This window comes from Theobroma umbraticum, unplaced genomic scaffold, assembly GCF_002168275.2.
Source record: "Theobroma umbraticum cultivar Fairchild unplaced genomic scaffold, ASM216827v3 scaffold_81.0, whole genome shotgun sequence".
Taxonomy (NCBI): domain Eukaryota; kingdom Viridiplantae; phylum Streptophyta; class Magnoliopsida; order Malvales; family Malvaceae; genus Theobroma; species Theobroma umbraticum.
In genome coordinates this window covers 2296008-2312599 of record NW_018397268.1, presented here as the reverse complement: position 1 = coordinate 2312599, position 16592 = coordinate 2296008, and the positions used below count along the sequence as shown (strand labels likewise).

General features: G+C 35.6%; 2 protein-coding genes, 1 non-coding gene and 1 pseudogene across 3 annotated transcripts; all 4 read right to left on the bottom strand.

Moving 5' to 3' along the window:
- Positions 1-298: 298 nt before the first annotated feature.
- On the bottom strand, positions 299-4328 carry ITN1 (Ankyrin repeat family protein). The gene is made up of 3 exons (XM_021439832.2): positions 3675-4328; positions 2440-2849; positions 299-1864 (listed from the first exon to the last, which is right to left on the bottom strand). Exons 1-3 carry the CDS (start codon positions 4264-4266, stop codon positions 1034-1036), a joined length of 1833 nt encoding a protein of 610 aa, XP_021295507.2. The 5' UTR covers positions 4267-4328; the 3' UTR covers positions 299-1033.
- A 3479-nt stretch (positions 4329-7807) lies between these two features.
- Positions 7808-7923, bottom strand: LOC149526627 (U5 spliceosomal RNA). Its single transcript, XR_016351816.1, has one exon. It is a non-coding gene; the product is annotated as a U5 spliceosomal RNA (small nuclear RNA).
- Positions 7924-10283: 2360 nt separating this feature from the next.
- Positions 10284-11963, bottom strand: LOC110425189 (3-ketoacyl-CoA synthase 19-like). Its single transcript, XM_021440018.1, has one exon. It carries the CDS (start codon positions 11916-11918, stop codon positions 10536-10538), a length of 1383 nt encoding a protein of 460 aa, XP_021295693.1. The 5' UTR covers positions 11919-11963; the 3' UTR covers positions 10284-10535.
- Positions 11964-14100: 2137 nt separating this feature from the next.
- On the bottom strand, positions 14101-16101 carry LOC110425053 (3-ketoacyl-CoA synthase 19 pseudogene; annotated as a pseudogene).
- Between the last annotated feature and the right edge of the window lie 491 nt (positions 16102-16592).

The window sequence follows — 16592 nt, the reverse complement described above, 5'->3', positions numbered from 1 at the left end:
GCTAAACAACAAATTTCTCTCTTCTAATCATTTTCAACTGATAAAAGTTGTTTGCTGTGTAGGCCATTTGACACGTGGAACAGTGTCTTTCTTGTATCCAATGAATGAAGCCATTGTTGGGGCTTACCCACAAGATTCTTTCCCTTCATCAGAATAGAAGAAAATTCCGGAAAAAATGCTCCATTACTTGGATAATCCTACCCACCAGGCGGCCTGCATGAAGACAATCACAGGAGTCAAGCTAGACTTATGCCAAAACCTCAAGACTATCACTAGGAGTGTGATAGGACATGTTGACTGGAAAACAATTACACAGGAGAGTCCAAAATCCAGTGTCCTAGTCCAAAGCAACAAACGTGTTGGAAGAGGGTAGTTCTGAGAGTCCCTGTTCAATTTCTGGAAACATTAATTGAGAGTACAGCAAGCTTGTATTGTAGCAAATACAGTTTAATCACAGCAAAAGTTAATCATTCATACATTTTTCAAGGCTAGGCCTTTAATAGAGTTGATACTACTAAGGAGTTTAAACATGTGATCGGTTTGAATCCATCTAACCGGGCTGATTTTCGGACAAAGCTGGCTGAGCAATATCAGCAGATGAAAACTGAAAACGTTTTATGAGAATTCGCTCCAGGAAAGCATGACTTTTCCATTTCTTGCATGAAAAGAATAAGAAGCCTGATCAAAGCACTGCCCTTTGGTAACATGGCCATCAGCTTATGAACCAAAATCCATGCCTTTTGCTCTACTAATATACTGAATCAACAAACCCATAGGACATACCACAACAAATTGCCATATTCCTCACTCTTCCTTCCTTCTTAGCTAAAAAGCCTTCCTCAAATTAGTAGTTCAAATTGCTCATACCTTGCAAGCCATGGTAATGAAAGGCAGGGTGTGTATGTCCCCAACTACCAGACAGGACAAAAAGGTATTATTCTAATTTAATTCCAATTGGCATAATGGGACTCCGTTTTTGTAACTCCTAACATTCATCTTCCTTCCCTTTTTTCGGAAGCTATAGATTCACACATTAGAGGGCATAAATTCTATCAACTTCTACTTCTGAATTAGTTAAGTCAGAATGATGCCAAGAGTTGGATCCACTCCTCCTTGAATTCTTTCCCCTCTTCCTTCTAGTCCTCTTGGATTTCACCACATAGTAAGTCATGGTGCCAAGAACCCCAGCCATTATCAGACCCCCTACAACTGTAACCAAAATTGCAGCCCACTTATGTCTCCGGCCAACCACTATATAAGAGGAGGCCATAAAAGCAACTGAAGTACAGACAGATGCCAACCACATCAATTTGTTAATCACTTCCACTACCTGTTTCTCTGCTTTCGTTTCACCTCTAACCAATGTAATTTGAACAACCACAACAGCCAAAGAAGTGAAGAGAGCAATGGCATTGAAGATGAAGAAGATTTTGAAAGAAGGGGAGTGTACAACCACAGCAACTCCACTATCTTCATCTCCTCCAGGCACAGTAAATATAGCTGCAAACGCAACAGTTGCAAATAGAACAGCCACCACAGTTACTGAATTGGTGGCATTGTTGATTCCTTCTCGATGGAGTTTCCTCAGTTCCTTTGAAATATTATGCACATTTTTGTTGGTTCTTTTGGTTTGTTCAAGCTGGGTATGGACATCTTTCTTAATTTGGGTCACTGTCTGCCTCAACTCATCTCTTGGCTGATTCAGTTCGTTAGCTCTGAGGGCACCATAGCGAGAAAGGCAGCTCTTTATATCTGAGGATTCTGCAGAGAGAGGAAGCCCCTCAGCTATGTCAAGGGCCGTTTTATGGTCTCTGTTAAGTGCATTAACATTTGAGTCAGGAAGGGACAACAACTCGTTTACTATCTGCAAGGAAATGGGAAGATTCAATAATATGAAACTGTATAGTAAAAATTGTAAGGAAAGTCACTAAATACAGGAGATTGGCGGTACATGTGAAAATAAAAATAAACTCACCGTATAATGTGTAGACAGATACATAAGGAGGAGCGATATAATATAGAAAGCTTAAACTAAAGCATCATAAAGTCGGGACTCATGACAGTCTACTATTCACAGTAATCTAAATTAGTATCAAAACAAGCCTTACATAAACCATTTACTAAATAAATAGATGTTTAGAACTGAAATATTCAGTTGAATAGATATATACATGACAACCTCATCTATCTCTCTCCATTCAACCTTGCCTTTTTGATATGCCATACATGTTACTCAAACTCTTTCAAGGATGCTACTGCTGTGCAAAAGTGACGAAAATAAACTTGAGTTGCTAAATAATATGCCACTGACCACTTAAATGATGGTAAAATATTGACATTTTCAGAGGATGTATAACTATAAAAAAGTATGCAGCATCAATGAGACATACTTCTACATCCAAAGCGAGAAATGAAAAGGAAGTGAGCAAATAGTTATACCTCTGCTCTCTTTTTCCTTGTGGCTACATGTAATGCTGTGTTACCAAACTTGTCTGGAAGCATTACAATAGCAGCATCTGCCTCAAGAAGTAACTTCACCACCTCACAGTTCTGTCCTTTTACAGCCATGTGCAATGCAGTCTGCCCTTTCTTGTCAGTTCTTCTTGCCAACTGTGGATCTTTGCTGAGCAAAGCTTTTACAATATCTACATGCCCCTGTCGAGCAGCTAGATGCAGTGCATTTTTCCCATTTGATCTGGTACTCTCTAGCAAGCTACCATCCCTTGACAACAGCTCATTAACTACTTCAGTATGCCCTTTGGTAGCTGCAGAGATAAGAGGGGTTGCATTTGATGGCCCAAACGTTTGGCATAGACCAGGGTCATGATCTAGCAGTACTTGGACAATAGCTGCAAGGAAAGAACCAGTGTGACTGTTCCAGCTTAGTATCTATAGAACACAATTGAAATAGGACCATAAATTTCACAACTGGTAGCCTGTACAAATGCAAACCAATAACTAAGGAACTTAATCCTTCACCAGCTATAATCCATGTTATACAAGAACAATATGATCAAGGATTGTCCCGACAGTTGAAAGAGGAAAATGTCCTGACAAGATCTTTATAGTATATAAAATAAATGTCACAATAACAAGCACAGTGAAAGGTGGTAGACTGTCCAGAGGGAGTTAAATACTAAGGCGCAACTTTTATGCCCTAAACATTTTGCAAGCAGGTTCATAATCGATAATATTGCTGTTATATTGAAATTATATTGTTCCAAAGTACCGTAGGCCAGCACTTCTCATATAAGAACAAACAATGGTTCAGGAGGACATTTGTTGTCCTTTGCTTTTAACAGCTTCCGTTTCCAAATGATCTTAAACTTTTTTTTATTACTTATTAAAAAAAAACTACCTTAAAGGAATTGAATTTCCTATGACATACATTGTAGATGAAATTAATCATAGGCAGTGAAGTAAAAGTAGTTCATTTCTTTTGGTTCTAAACTTCCTCCTCCCTTCTTCCTACATTTCCCAAGCTATCAAACATGGTTTAATTATCAAAGTTATTCAACAGTCTTTGAAACCCACTTGAACTAGTACTTTTACTTAACGTCTTCTTTGCAAGAACTCATATCAGAGCTGCCACGTACAATTAAAGAACTCAACCAACCAATCCAATCAAATAACACCACAAGCAAAATCATATAACCAAAAGCCAAGATTATTACCATAGTGCCCTTGGCTCGCAGCAATATGCAAGGGATCAAACCCAGCTTTAGTTTTCTGCGTAACTGTCTCTTTATTTGAGAATTTTAACAACTCCTTGACAACATCAAGATGCCCTTTCTCTGCAGCACTAAACAAGGCTGTCTCTCCCAACTCATTCACCTCATTTACCACACTTGCCTGTATCTCTGAGACTTCCAAATCAAAATCTTCCCCACTTGCAGTCTTCATCATCTGTGAATCAATGTCAGCAAGAATCTGCTTTACAGCCGCCAGATCACCACGCTGTGCTGCCAAGTGCAGCTCAGTGTCATTATGGCGTCCTGTTACCTGTTTCACATATTTCTTTTTGCCTGCTTGATCAATCCGCTTGCCAGAATTCGACAGGACCAGAGCTGGGGCTGTTGCCATAGAGGATGGTGACGGTGTTTCTGCAGTACAAGAACTGGAACTGGTGAGGCTACTGGACATCCTGTCAATACGCTTGGCAGAATTGCATAGGACCAGAGCTGGTGCCGTTGCAATAGAGGAGGGCGATGGTGTTGCTGAATGTTCCGTGATACAGGAACTGGAACTGGTGAGGCTACTGCTCATCCTATCAATACGCTTGCTAGAATTCGACAGGATCAGGGCTGTGGTGTTGCTATGGATTGATGGTGTGGGTGAAGCTTCCATGAGGAATTCTCACTCAACTGTGAGTCACAAGTCCTTTCTCCAAATCCCTCCTCCACCTAAACAATCAATCAGTTAATCAAAATAATCGTGCAACTAATCACAATTTTCTTTCTCTCCAACAATCCTTCGTAGAATGATACAATAACCCCACCAACCGAAAAAGCAAGACAAAAGTTTCTTTTCTCAGCTCCAATCAATCGATCGATCACAAAAAATGATGCCGTCTTCCATTGCTTCACCTTAACAACTCATCTATTTTTTTTCTAATTTCATTAAGATAGATGAAGATATAAATATGATGGCTCACACTAAATTCTCTAAGCTCCATAAAATTCAATATTCTTTAGACAGTAAAATTAAGCTAAATTCAATTAAAAAATTAAGAATTAAAAAAAACCTTATTCCAGCTGAATTAAGTTGATTTCGTATTTCTTAAAGAACCAGTAAGTGTTTTGAAGAAACAATCAATACCCAGAATTAAAAGGTGAACTTTAAAGCTAAAGAACAACCTTTATTTTTTAAAAAAAGAAAGACAAAGGATGATGAAAATTATATGGTCAACCAAGAGTCAACAACGTTACCTTCTTGGATTGGAGATGAGGCCATGGTTGAAAGAAAAGAAGTAGAAGAAGAGAGAGAGAGAGCAAAGCAGAATAAAAATGGAGAGTGATGTGAGACTAATATTTTATAAATAAAGTAAAAGTTAAAAGACAAGCGAACAGGGGAGAAGGTGCAGAGCAATGAGTGAAAAAGAAAAAGGGATAGAGAGAGAGACAGAGGTTGGCGGAGGAAGGTGTTTGGAAATTTCTTTGTCTTTTTTTTTTTTTTGTTAGAAAATTAAAAAAAAAAAGAAATATTAGGCATTGGCTTAGAATTTTTTTATTTTCTAATTTAATTTTTAGGTGTCTTTAATTTCCATGGCAGGAGTCGTCACTTTCTGACTCCCAATTTTTCAAGCTTGTGGACTCTGGTTGTTTAAATTGTCTTTGCTGTCAATGGGAATGTGATTGTACATATAAGCACTGTTTACTCTGTCCATATTTTGATCTGTTATAATTATAAATAAAATAAATAAAATATATTTATAAAATTATTTAAAATAGATTAAATTTAAAAGAAGATTGAATTGATTAAATATTAAATTAATTTGATCGATTTATTTCAGATAAAAAAATTAAAATTTTGTTATTTTTATTTTTTATAAATTATAATATTAAAATTTATAAATTTAATTTATAATTATAAAATATACAAATAATATAAACATAAAAAATATATAACATTTGTCTTTTCATTTACATAATTATGTCATTTTACATAAATTATCAAATTAAATTCAAAAGTTTTACATATCTTTCAAATTAAATATATATAATATTAGTTTGATTTAAAGACTGAAAACTAATTAAATAAGTCAATTAGACTAAAATTTTTAAATCAGTAGACCCAATGGACTAATCAAATCAAATCATTTTATTCAAATTGTATTCAATTCAGTCAGGTCTAATCTAATTGAAAAAAATAATTTTTTTTTACTATTTTGGTTCGAAAATCACAAAATTTTTTAATCTAACAATGTTAAATATGTTGATTTAGGAAAATTGCTTTACGTCTTCTAAAAATATAAAATCATTTCTCAAAAAAAAGAGCTTTCATCCTTTCTTGTTTTTCTTTTTTTTTTACTAGAGAAAAATAAATGTCTTGCATAATTGATAAATATTTACATTTTTATAATGTCATAGTAAAAATTTGTTGAAAATGAATTAGGATGAAAAATATTTTTTATAGAGTGATTGAAATGCAAAATATATTTTTTACAATTTATTCAAATAATAAAAAAATTAGGTTTGTTTGTAAAATGTTTCCCACAAAAATTCTTTCATAAAATTAATATCAAATTACTAAACAGAACACGTGAAAACAAAATAATAATACACTACTTTTTTTAATAGACTTTTGTTAAGGGACGATATTTTTGTTTGATTATTATTAATATTATTGCTGTGTAAAGTGTCCAATCCAACAAATTACTACTTAATCACTAATAAAATTATAACAAATTATAACTCTAACATACTTATATGAGAAAATTTGACACTAATTAAACACAAAAAAATGGATAAAATAGTATTTTTTCTTTTGTTAAAATAGAAGCACAGAGAAGGTTTGCTTTCATAATAATATAAATGCAGAGAGGATGATACTTTATTGGTTAAGATTTAATCAATTTCTTATAGTAAATAATTTTAAATTTAATGTAAAAATATTATTTTGTATAATCTTTTTAATTAAGATTAATTTTAATGCACAATATTGATTGTGTATAACATATTTATGTTATCAGTTCATAGATGATATACTGTCAATGTATAGATTTTATACACTATTACTTAATCATAACTGTACAAAATAAAAATTAACAATTATTTTTTTCTTTTATATTTATATAAAAGATACTTCCCTTTTCCTCAGAAAGAATTACTTTTTATCCCAAATTAATATTTTTCACTCATGACAAATTCACATACATACACCTGAAAAATAAATTAAAGAAATTCTTAAACAATATAAAACTTGCTAATATTGGAAAATATATTAAACATTATTGGATGACTTTGCATATTTGTGGGCTAATCCCATAGTCCAATTAGGCAAAGACATGAAAATTTTTGGTGCTTATATTTACTTTTTCCAATATTTGGCTTTCCTGCCTCTCACTTTCATGGACTATGTAAGGACATGCCAAAATAGCATAAACAGTATTGTGATGGAGATTCATGCATCTAGGCATCCTGCCTTCCCTTTAAAATAAATGGGATAATATTGGAAAAAAGAAACCCTTAATTATTTTAAAAAATTTAAATCAAATTTTATTTTTTATTATATTTAATCAAATTTATATATTTTTATTTTAAATAAAATAAAATTTTATTAATTAATTATCACAATCCATACGAACTTACGAGATATTATCCATTTTGATTAAGACAAACATATAATTGACGTGAAATTCACGACTCTTGTTAGAATTTATGATATCTTCTCTTGTAATGTTCTCGTGATTGCCAATTCTCACGACTCTTTGTTGAGAGCGTACAACTTTTTTGATGTGAGATTCATGGTATTTTGTTAAGATCACAATACTAATAGTTAATTAACTGTTATTAGTTAAAATATTATTTATTTAATTTAATTTTATATCACTTGTCATGATATAATTCTATGCATAATGTATATAAAAATGACAATTCATATTTTAACTAATTCAATTAATCAATAAAAACAATATTAATCTAAAATAAAAATAAAAAACAATTTACATTTTATGAATAATATAAGATATGTTAGCATTTTCTTTGTTCTTAAGCCTGGGCCCCATTCCCCTAGTGGATAGATGTTTCCCTTAACCCAAGCCTCATTAGTCAATAGTGAGAACTTTGGAACTGAGAATTAATGGGCCCGTTTCCCAAAGGTACAGCCCTCCAAATATAGGCGTTTGCCGCTGTAAGCGACAAGCACACGGTATTCTTTAGTAAAAGGCGAAAGAATAGTTCGCTATGTGCTTATCGTACGGCTCCGTGTCCTCCCTTCCCCGTTCGAGCTTTCATTTTAACATGCTTGCCGGGATGCCTTTGGGATTTGTTTTGGAATGTGGGACGTTCCCAAATCTTCCCCGCTTACTCTGCTGCCAAGCCTCACATATATCTCTCCATCACATTTTCCTCTCATTTTTCAGGCTTGATCTAATGCAATACCAGCACATTTTACTTCTATTCTATGAGCCTTTTTCCTTTCATTGAAGTATTTTTTCATGAAAATGGATGTTGAAAACCAAGATTACTTGATTTCATTGTGCAACTCACCACTACTAGCCCACACACTTTCTTCACATTGTCTCTAACTTTTAGAGCTCTATCGCAGTGTATCTACTCATTCATAGGCATTTTCAATGGCATTTGCTGCTCCATTGAAGACTTTACTCCACCAAAAGTAGCACATAAATCCAGCAATGCTCCAATTTCCTAGGATGAACACGCATATTTTCATCTACTTTCCTGGAGCTATGAGTCCATTGAATATCGAATTAAATTCAATTTAGTGAGTTTGGCTCAATGATTAAGACAACAACTCTATCTGTGGACCACAGCTGAAATAAAACCCATCCCATTTCTTGCTGTATGTGGCCAGTTTTTGCTTCTTTAGAACCATCTGAATCAAGAGAGATCAGATTAAAACATCATGCCTCTTTTTTTTGAAAGGCATTCATGAACTTTCGTTGATAATCGGGAATGAAGCATTCCTTTCCATGGAAACATCAGCAAACACATTCAGAAACCATAAAATACTGGAAGATATACCCCTAATAGATGCCTTTTAATCTTAGCATTTTTGATTACTTTTAAACCTAATTGCACCCTCTTTTGCATTCATGCTTCAAGTCTTTGCATGTCCTTCAATATTAAAAAATTAAATAATTAAAAGTTGAATTGAGAGATTTTGATAAAAAAATTAAACTAAACTTGCATGAATGAAACTTGACATTCCACAACTTAAAATATTTTTTTAAAAAAAATTAAAAACTACATAAAAATAAAAAAAATTAAAAAACTTAACAAAATTAAAACTCTAAAAGTACCTATATAGAGTTATCACTTCCTCCATTCAAGTATGATTAACATCATGCCTTAAGCATGGGTACTGAAACAAAAACAGAAAAACATCATTATTAATGTAGTTTTGGTAGGCACACAAACTGTTTCATCATGTTGGCAAATGTGTGTTTGAAGTGGAAATGTTGGTTGCCACACCATAATTAACAAATTATTTATGTAAAAGGTGAAAGGATAGTTCCCACTGTGCTCAGTGCACGGCCCCTTTGTTTCGAACCATGCTTGCTAGCGTTCACTTTTAAATAGAAAAGTTGTGTGCCTATGTATCTCTTACAGCTTTTATCATTGAGGGGCTTGAATGCAATTACCAACAGGCAAAAGTCACTTGTCTATCATGTCTTTGGTTATTGCTGTCATAAATGTTTATCCGTACTACTTCTCAATTCAATATAGCTCGGTAGCTTTTGCAGCTTCAATGGATTATGGTGAAGCCTTTGTTTATGCTCAATTGATTGACGACATGTTAGGAAGGCTTGGCTAGCGTGGCTAATCACAGCTTTCAAATTAATTTAATGGTTAAAAATGAAAGTCCGGAGGCCTATTTAATTGAGGTAAACCATTTTTGTAGAAGTTGTTCTCCTATATATCTCCACGTGCCCTCAGAAGATCTGCTTGTACGTACTTGCATTGTTTAGAACCATTAAGAGGGGAGAGGGTTGCAAAGGAGGGAATGCAATGTTTTCTCCTCTCTTTTAGGCTGAAGTAGGTATAGGATCCTATCCTCATTAAGGGTACTGGCACAATTAATGAGGTTTGTTTTCTCCAGGCGTTGGTGCATCATGTCCAGGCTTGGACTGGCTGTTGTCAACTTACTTTTGGCAATAATTTAAATTAAATTAATCTTTACTCAATGACGCACGGTAGGTTTTCAGGTGCAGAGCGACCAACTTGAACTGATTGGCTCCGAAAAATTTAAGCAACCTTACTGGGGCAGCTGGTTCACTTTAATGTCGAGAATTTATTGTGCATCAGAGAAAAGAACTCATAGTGAATGCAGTTCTGATCTAGTGGATGAGAAATGGTCTTGACTCTTGAATCCAACAGGAGGACAGCAGGTCATGTGGCCAACATGAATCAAGAGTTTTTTCCTTGTCTCCAATCTGTTTCTCTTTCCTGTGACCACATGGGTGCTATTCCAATTTTTCTTTCTGGTTTTTTTTTCTTCTTTTATGAATGTTAGGTTAGATTTTAGTGGAGGAAGTAATCTTCGGACAGAATCTTTTTGTAGTAGAACTTTGTTTCTTTTTGTTCTAGAACTAGAATACAAGCAACAACAACAATATGCTAGATGATATGCAAACATAAACTTTATCATAACATTAATGTAATTGATAAATGAATACAGAAACTTTATGATAGCACAAATATGGTAGAAAATGTGAAATGGGTTACACTTGTCCTGTTGATCTGTTCTAGATAATGGCAACTTCTTATTCAAGAATGAAACCTAATGCAACAAATGGGAGGAGTTTAAAACATAAATATAGAAATCCGAAAATGCAGGAAAGATTGATTTTTCTAGTCCATCCTAACAAAGTTCAGACACTCATCATTGATCCAGCTATACTTCTCAGTAAAAGGGTTTACCAGGTTTTCCCTGGAGACGGGGTAACGATCTAAAGTGTCTTCCCATACGTTAGAATCTTCCAAGTCCTTTGTTACCTCCCAAACACAGTTGTTGCACATGAAACCTGCTCCAAGGCTGATCATCAGAATCCTGTCACCTTTCTTGAGCCTCTTCTTGGCTTCCATATAACCTAAAACATACCACAGGCCGCCAGCTGATGTGTTTCCAAACCGGTGAAGCGCCATTCTAGATGGCTCAAGATCATATTCACTGAGCCCTAAACTCATTCCAAGACCATCAATCACTGCCCTTCCACCAGGATGAATACAGAAATGCTCAATACCAGTCTTGAGATTCAAACCTGCTTTTGCCGATTCAGGAGTTGAGCTTTTTCTCTTACTTTTGCAGAGAGATACTATAGCAAACCGAAGTAGTTCACTTATTGGTAAGATTTTGGGTACCAAAGCTTTAAGATTCAAGGTAAAAGCTTTAGCAGCAGCTTTTGTTAGGCTTCTTGTGAGAAGAAAACCCTGGTACCCTTGCTCATCTTCAATTTGTATGCAGCATCCATATGCTTCATCATTTGCGCCCATATTGGTTCGTACTGAATGGCTTAATTTCATCAGAGCTTGATGCTTGAGAGATCTTCTGTTCGTCAAGAGCACCGAACACCCTCCAGATCGAAACAGGCAGTTAGACAGCATCATGGATTTTTCTTTGCCACAGTACCAATGCGGACCTATTGTTTCTGTACTCACAACAATTGCGAATGCATTCTTGTGAGTCTTGAACAAGTGCTGCACGAGGTCTACAGCTACCATGCTTGCACTACAACCCATTCCGGAGAGGCTGAAGGTTTTAATGTTATCCCTCATCTTGTATCGGTTTACAATTCGAGCTGTTAAGGAGGGCGCTGGAGAAAACAGTGACACATCCACAACGAGTATATCTATCTCGGATGGAGAGACTCCAGTCTTAGCAAAGAGCTTGTCAAGTGTGTCAAACATAATCTCATCCATCTCTGAGTGTGCATCCTCTAGAGTGGGAGTTTCTTCTCTGCCGGCAAGGACATTTCTTGGGCCATAAGTTTCTTCACCAAGACCTGAATTGACCATTGTCTGTAAGAGAAACCTATACTGGTCTAGACCAAGATTCTTGTTCCGAATGACAACTCTTACACAGGCTTCAGTGTCAAGCTTTCTGTCGTCACTAGCCTTGAAACACTCATACGCTAACATGTAGCAGCACTGGTTTCTTATTTGAAAAAACCTCTTATAGAAGTAGGAGATTATGCAGAAAAATAACAAAAAACATATTGTTATGAAAAGCTCCATTAAGTGAGACACAGAGAGGAGAGAGGAAACTATATATTTCTATGAGGCTCCGTTTGTGGAAATGATACATGCTGTTTATTTATAGTACTCTGTTGATCCTTTGCCATCCACTTTACATCCACAAACCAGATCATGAGTTAATATTATCTCGAAAATTTTATTTTAACTTGCTCTTTCAACATTTAAAAGCAATAACATTTTCAACGACCCCCATCTATTGGTACAGCTGTAGCTTGTTAGTAGGGCACACCTCAGTTTAATTGGGAGGTGAAAACCTTGATGAACATCGATTTCTTCTTTTCTTTTTCGTTTATTTTTCTGTGAAATGGAAGACTAAGCATTAAATGTCGAGAGCAGCACTGTTGACTATCAAACTCATCTAGGAAACCAATGACTGATTCCTATTTTCCTTTAATAAATGAGGCCATCAGGTTGCATGAGATGGTACCAAAAACCATGTCCCATATCAAGATGAATTGACTATAAGAGTGTTAAAAACAGCCATTATTTCACAATTACTAGCTCAATTCATTTCGTACCTTACAATTATGTCCACCACATGGCTTGTAACAGAACAGTCTTGCACATAAATTTTGCATAACATTGGTAAAAAGGAAGAAGGAAATTGGTAGCTAAAGATCAGTAGAAATCAAGTCACATAAAGAAAAGAAATTGTATATCTGCATGATATGTCCTGGTGTTTCTATTTAATTACACATTGTACAGCAACTAAGGTGAATATCTGATATCTCACTTTCTTTTTGTTAATGGCCTGCTTGAACATACATAGGATGCTACATTCCATGTCAGGTCAGATTGGTGAAGTCTGGTTCATATCAATGCCTGGGTCATGTAGTTTACTAGACAATGTATTTAACCGTTTTGTATTTGCTATCTTGTTTTTTTCCAGTCTTCAACAATGTCATTGAGCTTTTCTACACTGGTTTCTGCTTGATGTTGGAGGATTGCACCTGCAGTAGGTGTAGCTTTCACTGAAGCAAACACAACCAAGAATTAGATTCCATTTCTTTCTTTGGGTTTTCCAGATTTCTACCAAGATGGAAGCAAAAGAAATGAAAATGACAAATGGAAAACTTTTATCTGTCAATTCATGGTAGTTGGATGGAAAGGGAGATTGGAAGCTTAGGGAATTAATCAAGATCAATAATTCAAAGACCAGAAACATTTTTGCGCTGGTAAAATAAATGGCAACAGAATCAGATCTTATTCACATGATATAATTTTTGCTGGCTAGTAAAATTTTTTGTTGTGATTAGGTTGTAAATTTATTAAAGAGGGTTGTTTTTATAAGAAATTTATGGATATTTTGCATCTTTAAGTAAGTAAAAACTCTGCTGAAAAAAGCACTGGCCTAAAATATCCTTTAACATAATTGAGACATACTGAATTAAAAAGATTAATAGCTGGAACTGATCCTTATCTGTTCATATCATGGTCTTTAACCACTTCATAACTGTAGCAGCCCTCTTTTTCCATCCATTTTCACAATACAAAATGAAAAAAGTCATCCTGTCTAGGGTGAGTGTGTAACTGTGAAGGCATAGGTCCTAGAGCCTTTAATGATAATAATGAATCAGTGGTTGAAAGTTTTAAACTTCTTTCATTTCTGTTACTGCTATGGAAGCTGGAGCTAATCAAGTTGCAGGGTTAGCAAAGAAACCAGTACTCTAACTGACACATTGAGAAACTTCCTCCATGTGCCCATAGTTTTGGAGGCTTAACCAATTCTTTCTTCTTAACCATTAATATTGTCAGTTTGTGTTTGTGAGGCTTTAAAAACCTGATATAGCACTTTCCCACTAAAATTTTGAAACCCTAGCAAATTTTTGTTAACTAGACTTCCCTTGAACACAAAGGAAAAGTAAATACAATTTCCTTCCCAGTCATATTCAGATGAGAACATAACATTATTAACAAAAACCAACCAAGCAGATTCTAAGGAGAACCCGGATTTTCTGATCCTCAAACTTTTAGTGCATCTAATAGATGTATTTTACATGGACTGGATTGGTGGTTATCAGTTTTTAGCATCCCATAGACCAAAGTGATGGTAAGTAAGAAACTTTAAGGTTTTAAAATATTTTGTAGAGCACAGAAAGGATTAAAGTTTCTGCTAAAGAAGAACATTTTGCATATAGAAGTAATGATGTTAAGCAGGAAAGAAGAAAATATTATGCTTTGAATTGGACATTTAAAATCTTGGCAAAGGACAAAGAAGCTACTGCAGCTGAGTGCCACAGCCCCCAAGGCGCTGATATCCTTCTTTAACTAGCCATATGTAACTTTTTGCCCTCTTAAATGACTTGCCTCCGAAGCCAAGTTTCTTGTCACATTTAATTTTAACAATTAATTCCCAACAGTGGTGCTGTGGTGCTGTTATTTCAATTAATATTTTCCAAAAAAGAAGAGGGTAAAACTGTAGAATCAACCATTTGAAGAATAGTTCACATCCTCTTCTTGGACAATGGACATTTCAAACATATGCTGGTTTTCCTGGACAAGGGTAAACTGGTGTTTAATAATACATAATCAATTAAGTTGATCAGAAAGATCAGCTCATAAATGAGCAAAAGGATCATAGACAGGCTTTTAACTAGGGCTTGCAATTGGCAAATGATGATTGGCTGGCCCATATCACTTTCTGATTTATAGATTCCAAACCAAGAATCCTGGTTTGCTGCCTCGATATCTATTTGTCATGCCTGGGCTCATTCACCCAACCGTATTTCTCCAGGAAAGAAGTGTTGGCTGTGGATTTTACAGGATAGCGACCTATGCAGTCTTCCCAGACATTGACATCCTCCAAGTCCCTCATTACCTCCCATACGCAGTTGTTACACTTGAAACCTGCTCCAAGACTGATCATTAAAATTCTGTCACCTTTCTTCAGCCTCTTTTTAGCTTCCGTGTAACTTAAGACATACCAGAGTCCAGCGGCTGAAGTGTTGCCAAATCGGTGAAGTGCCATTCGAGTTGGCTCAAGATCATATTCGTTGAGCCCTAAGCTTCGGCCCATTGCATCAATTACTGCCCTTCCACCAGGATGAATGCAGAAGTGCTCAACGCCAGACTTAAGATTCAAAGCTGCTCCTGCTGCTTCAGGAGTTGAGGTTTTGCTCTTACTTCTCCAATAAGATACTACTGCGTAGCGGACAAGTTCCCTTAGCGGTAACATTTTGGGTACTAGAACTCGGAGATTCATGGTTACAGCTTTAGCAGCAGCCTTTGGCAGGTTTTTAGTGAGGAAGAAACCACAGTAACCTTGTGCATCTTCGATTCTGGTGCAGCTTTCATATGCTTCATCACTCGAGCCGGCATGGATTCGAACCGAATGTTTTAGCTTCAGCATGGCCTGAGGCCTTAGAGCTCTTTTGTTTGTCAAGAGTAAGGAACACCCTCCCAACCGGAAGAGGATATTGGGGAGCATCATGGATCTCTCTTTGCCACGATACCAATTTGGACTCAATGATTCTGAACTCACAATAACTGCAAACGCATTCTTGTATGTCTTGAACAAATTCTGGACAAGATCAACAGCTATAACACTTGCACTACAACCCATTCCAGAGAGGTTGAAGACCTTAATATCTTCCCTCATCTTGTAACGGTTGATCACTCGAGCCGGTAAAGAGGGTGCTGAAGTGATCATTGAGACAGTGACAACAAGAATATCAATCTCTGATGGAGAAACTCCTGTTTTAGCAAACAGTTTGTCAAGAGTGCCAAAGACTATATCATCAATCTCTGAAAATGTATCTGAAAGGGTTGGAGATTCTTCTGTGCCAGCAATGACATTTCTTGGGCCATAAGTTTCTTCACCAATGCCTGCATTGACCATAGCTTGTAGAAGAAACCTGTACTGTTCCAGACCAAGATTTTTGTTCCTCATGATGAGCTTCCCACAGGTTTCAGTGTCAAGCTTCCTGTCCTCAGGAGCCTTGTAACACTCATAGGCCAAGATATAGCAGCACTGGTTTCTCATTTGCAAAAACAACTTACAAATGAAGAACAAGATGCAGTAAAGAAATATTAGACATATAGTCATGAAGAGCTCCATTGAAAAAAGAGAAAAGAGAAAGAAAGTTTTCTGCTCTTCTTTAATTTGGAGCTTGTACAAGTACTATGTGACCTTGATGTATAGAAACCCTCCCCTTTATTTATAATACTCCACTTTCCATCTTTCTTCTTTACGCTTAAAAAGAAATCCTAATTTGCTTTTTGGATTTGATCTTCTCTTATCTATTTAGGTGTGGAAGATGGACTTTTCAAATAAGGCTTGAACATCCTCAACAACTTCTAGCATGGAAATGGTATGAGCATTAACTAGGTTTAAGTAGAGTAGGAGATGGCAGTTACATTAAGAGAGCAGCACATGCAAATGCAACTAGAAAAATGAGGTGATTGGATGGAGAGAAAAGAATAAAGGAAAAACAAAAACCGAAAACTCCTTCTACAAATTTAAGTTTAGGACAATATTTGACAACCCATGGTTATACAACTATATGTGAATGAACCAATTTCAACGATATTCATGTTCATTGTGTCCCTTGACTTTTAACTCCATGATCAAATAGCTGTAACCAATTGTATTAATAATTACTAGGAACCGTCCCTCTAATATTAGGTATATACGGACTTATATCCAACACTAGG

Excerpts from the sequence above, each read along its gene's own strand:
- LOC110425189 (XM_021440018.1), bottom strand. The coding sequence starts at position 11,918 with ATGGAGCTTTTCATAACAATATGTTTTTTGTTATTTTTCTGCATAATC.
- ITN1 (XM_021439832.2), bottom strand. The coding sequence starts at position 4,266 with ATGAGCAGTAGCCTCACCAGTTCCAGTTCCTGTATCACGGAACATTCA. Across the intron at positions 2,850-3,674 it reads TGCGAGCCAAGGGCACTATG|CTATTGTCCAAGTACTGCTA; the intron begins GTAATAATCTTG and ends CTTTCCTTGCAG. Across the intron at positions 1,865-2,439 it reads CAAGGAAAAAGAGAGCAGAG|ATAGTAAACGAGTTGTTGTC; the intron begins GTATAACTATTT and ends ATTTCCTTGCAG.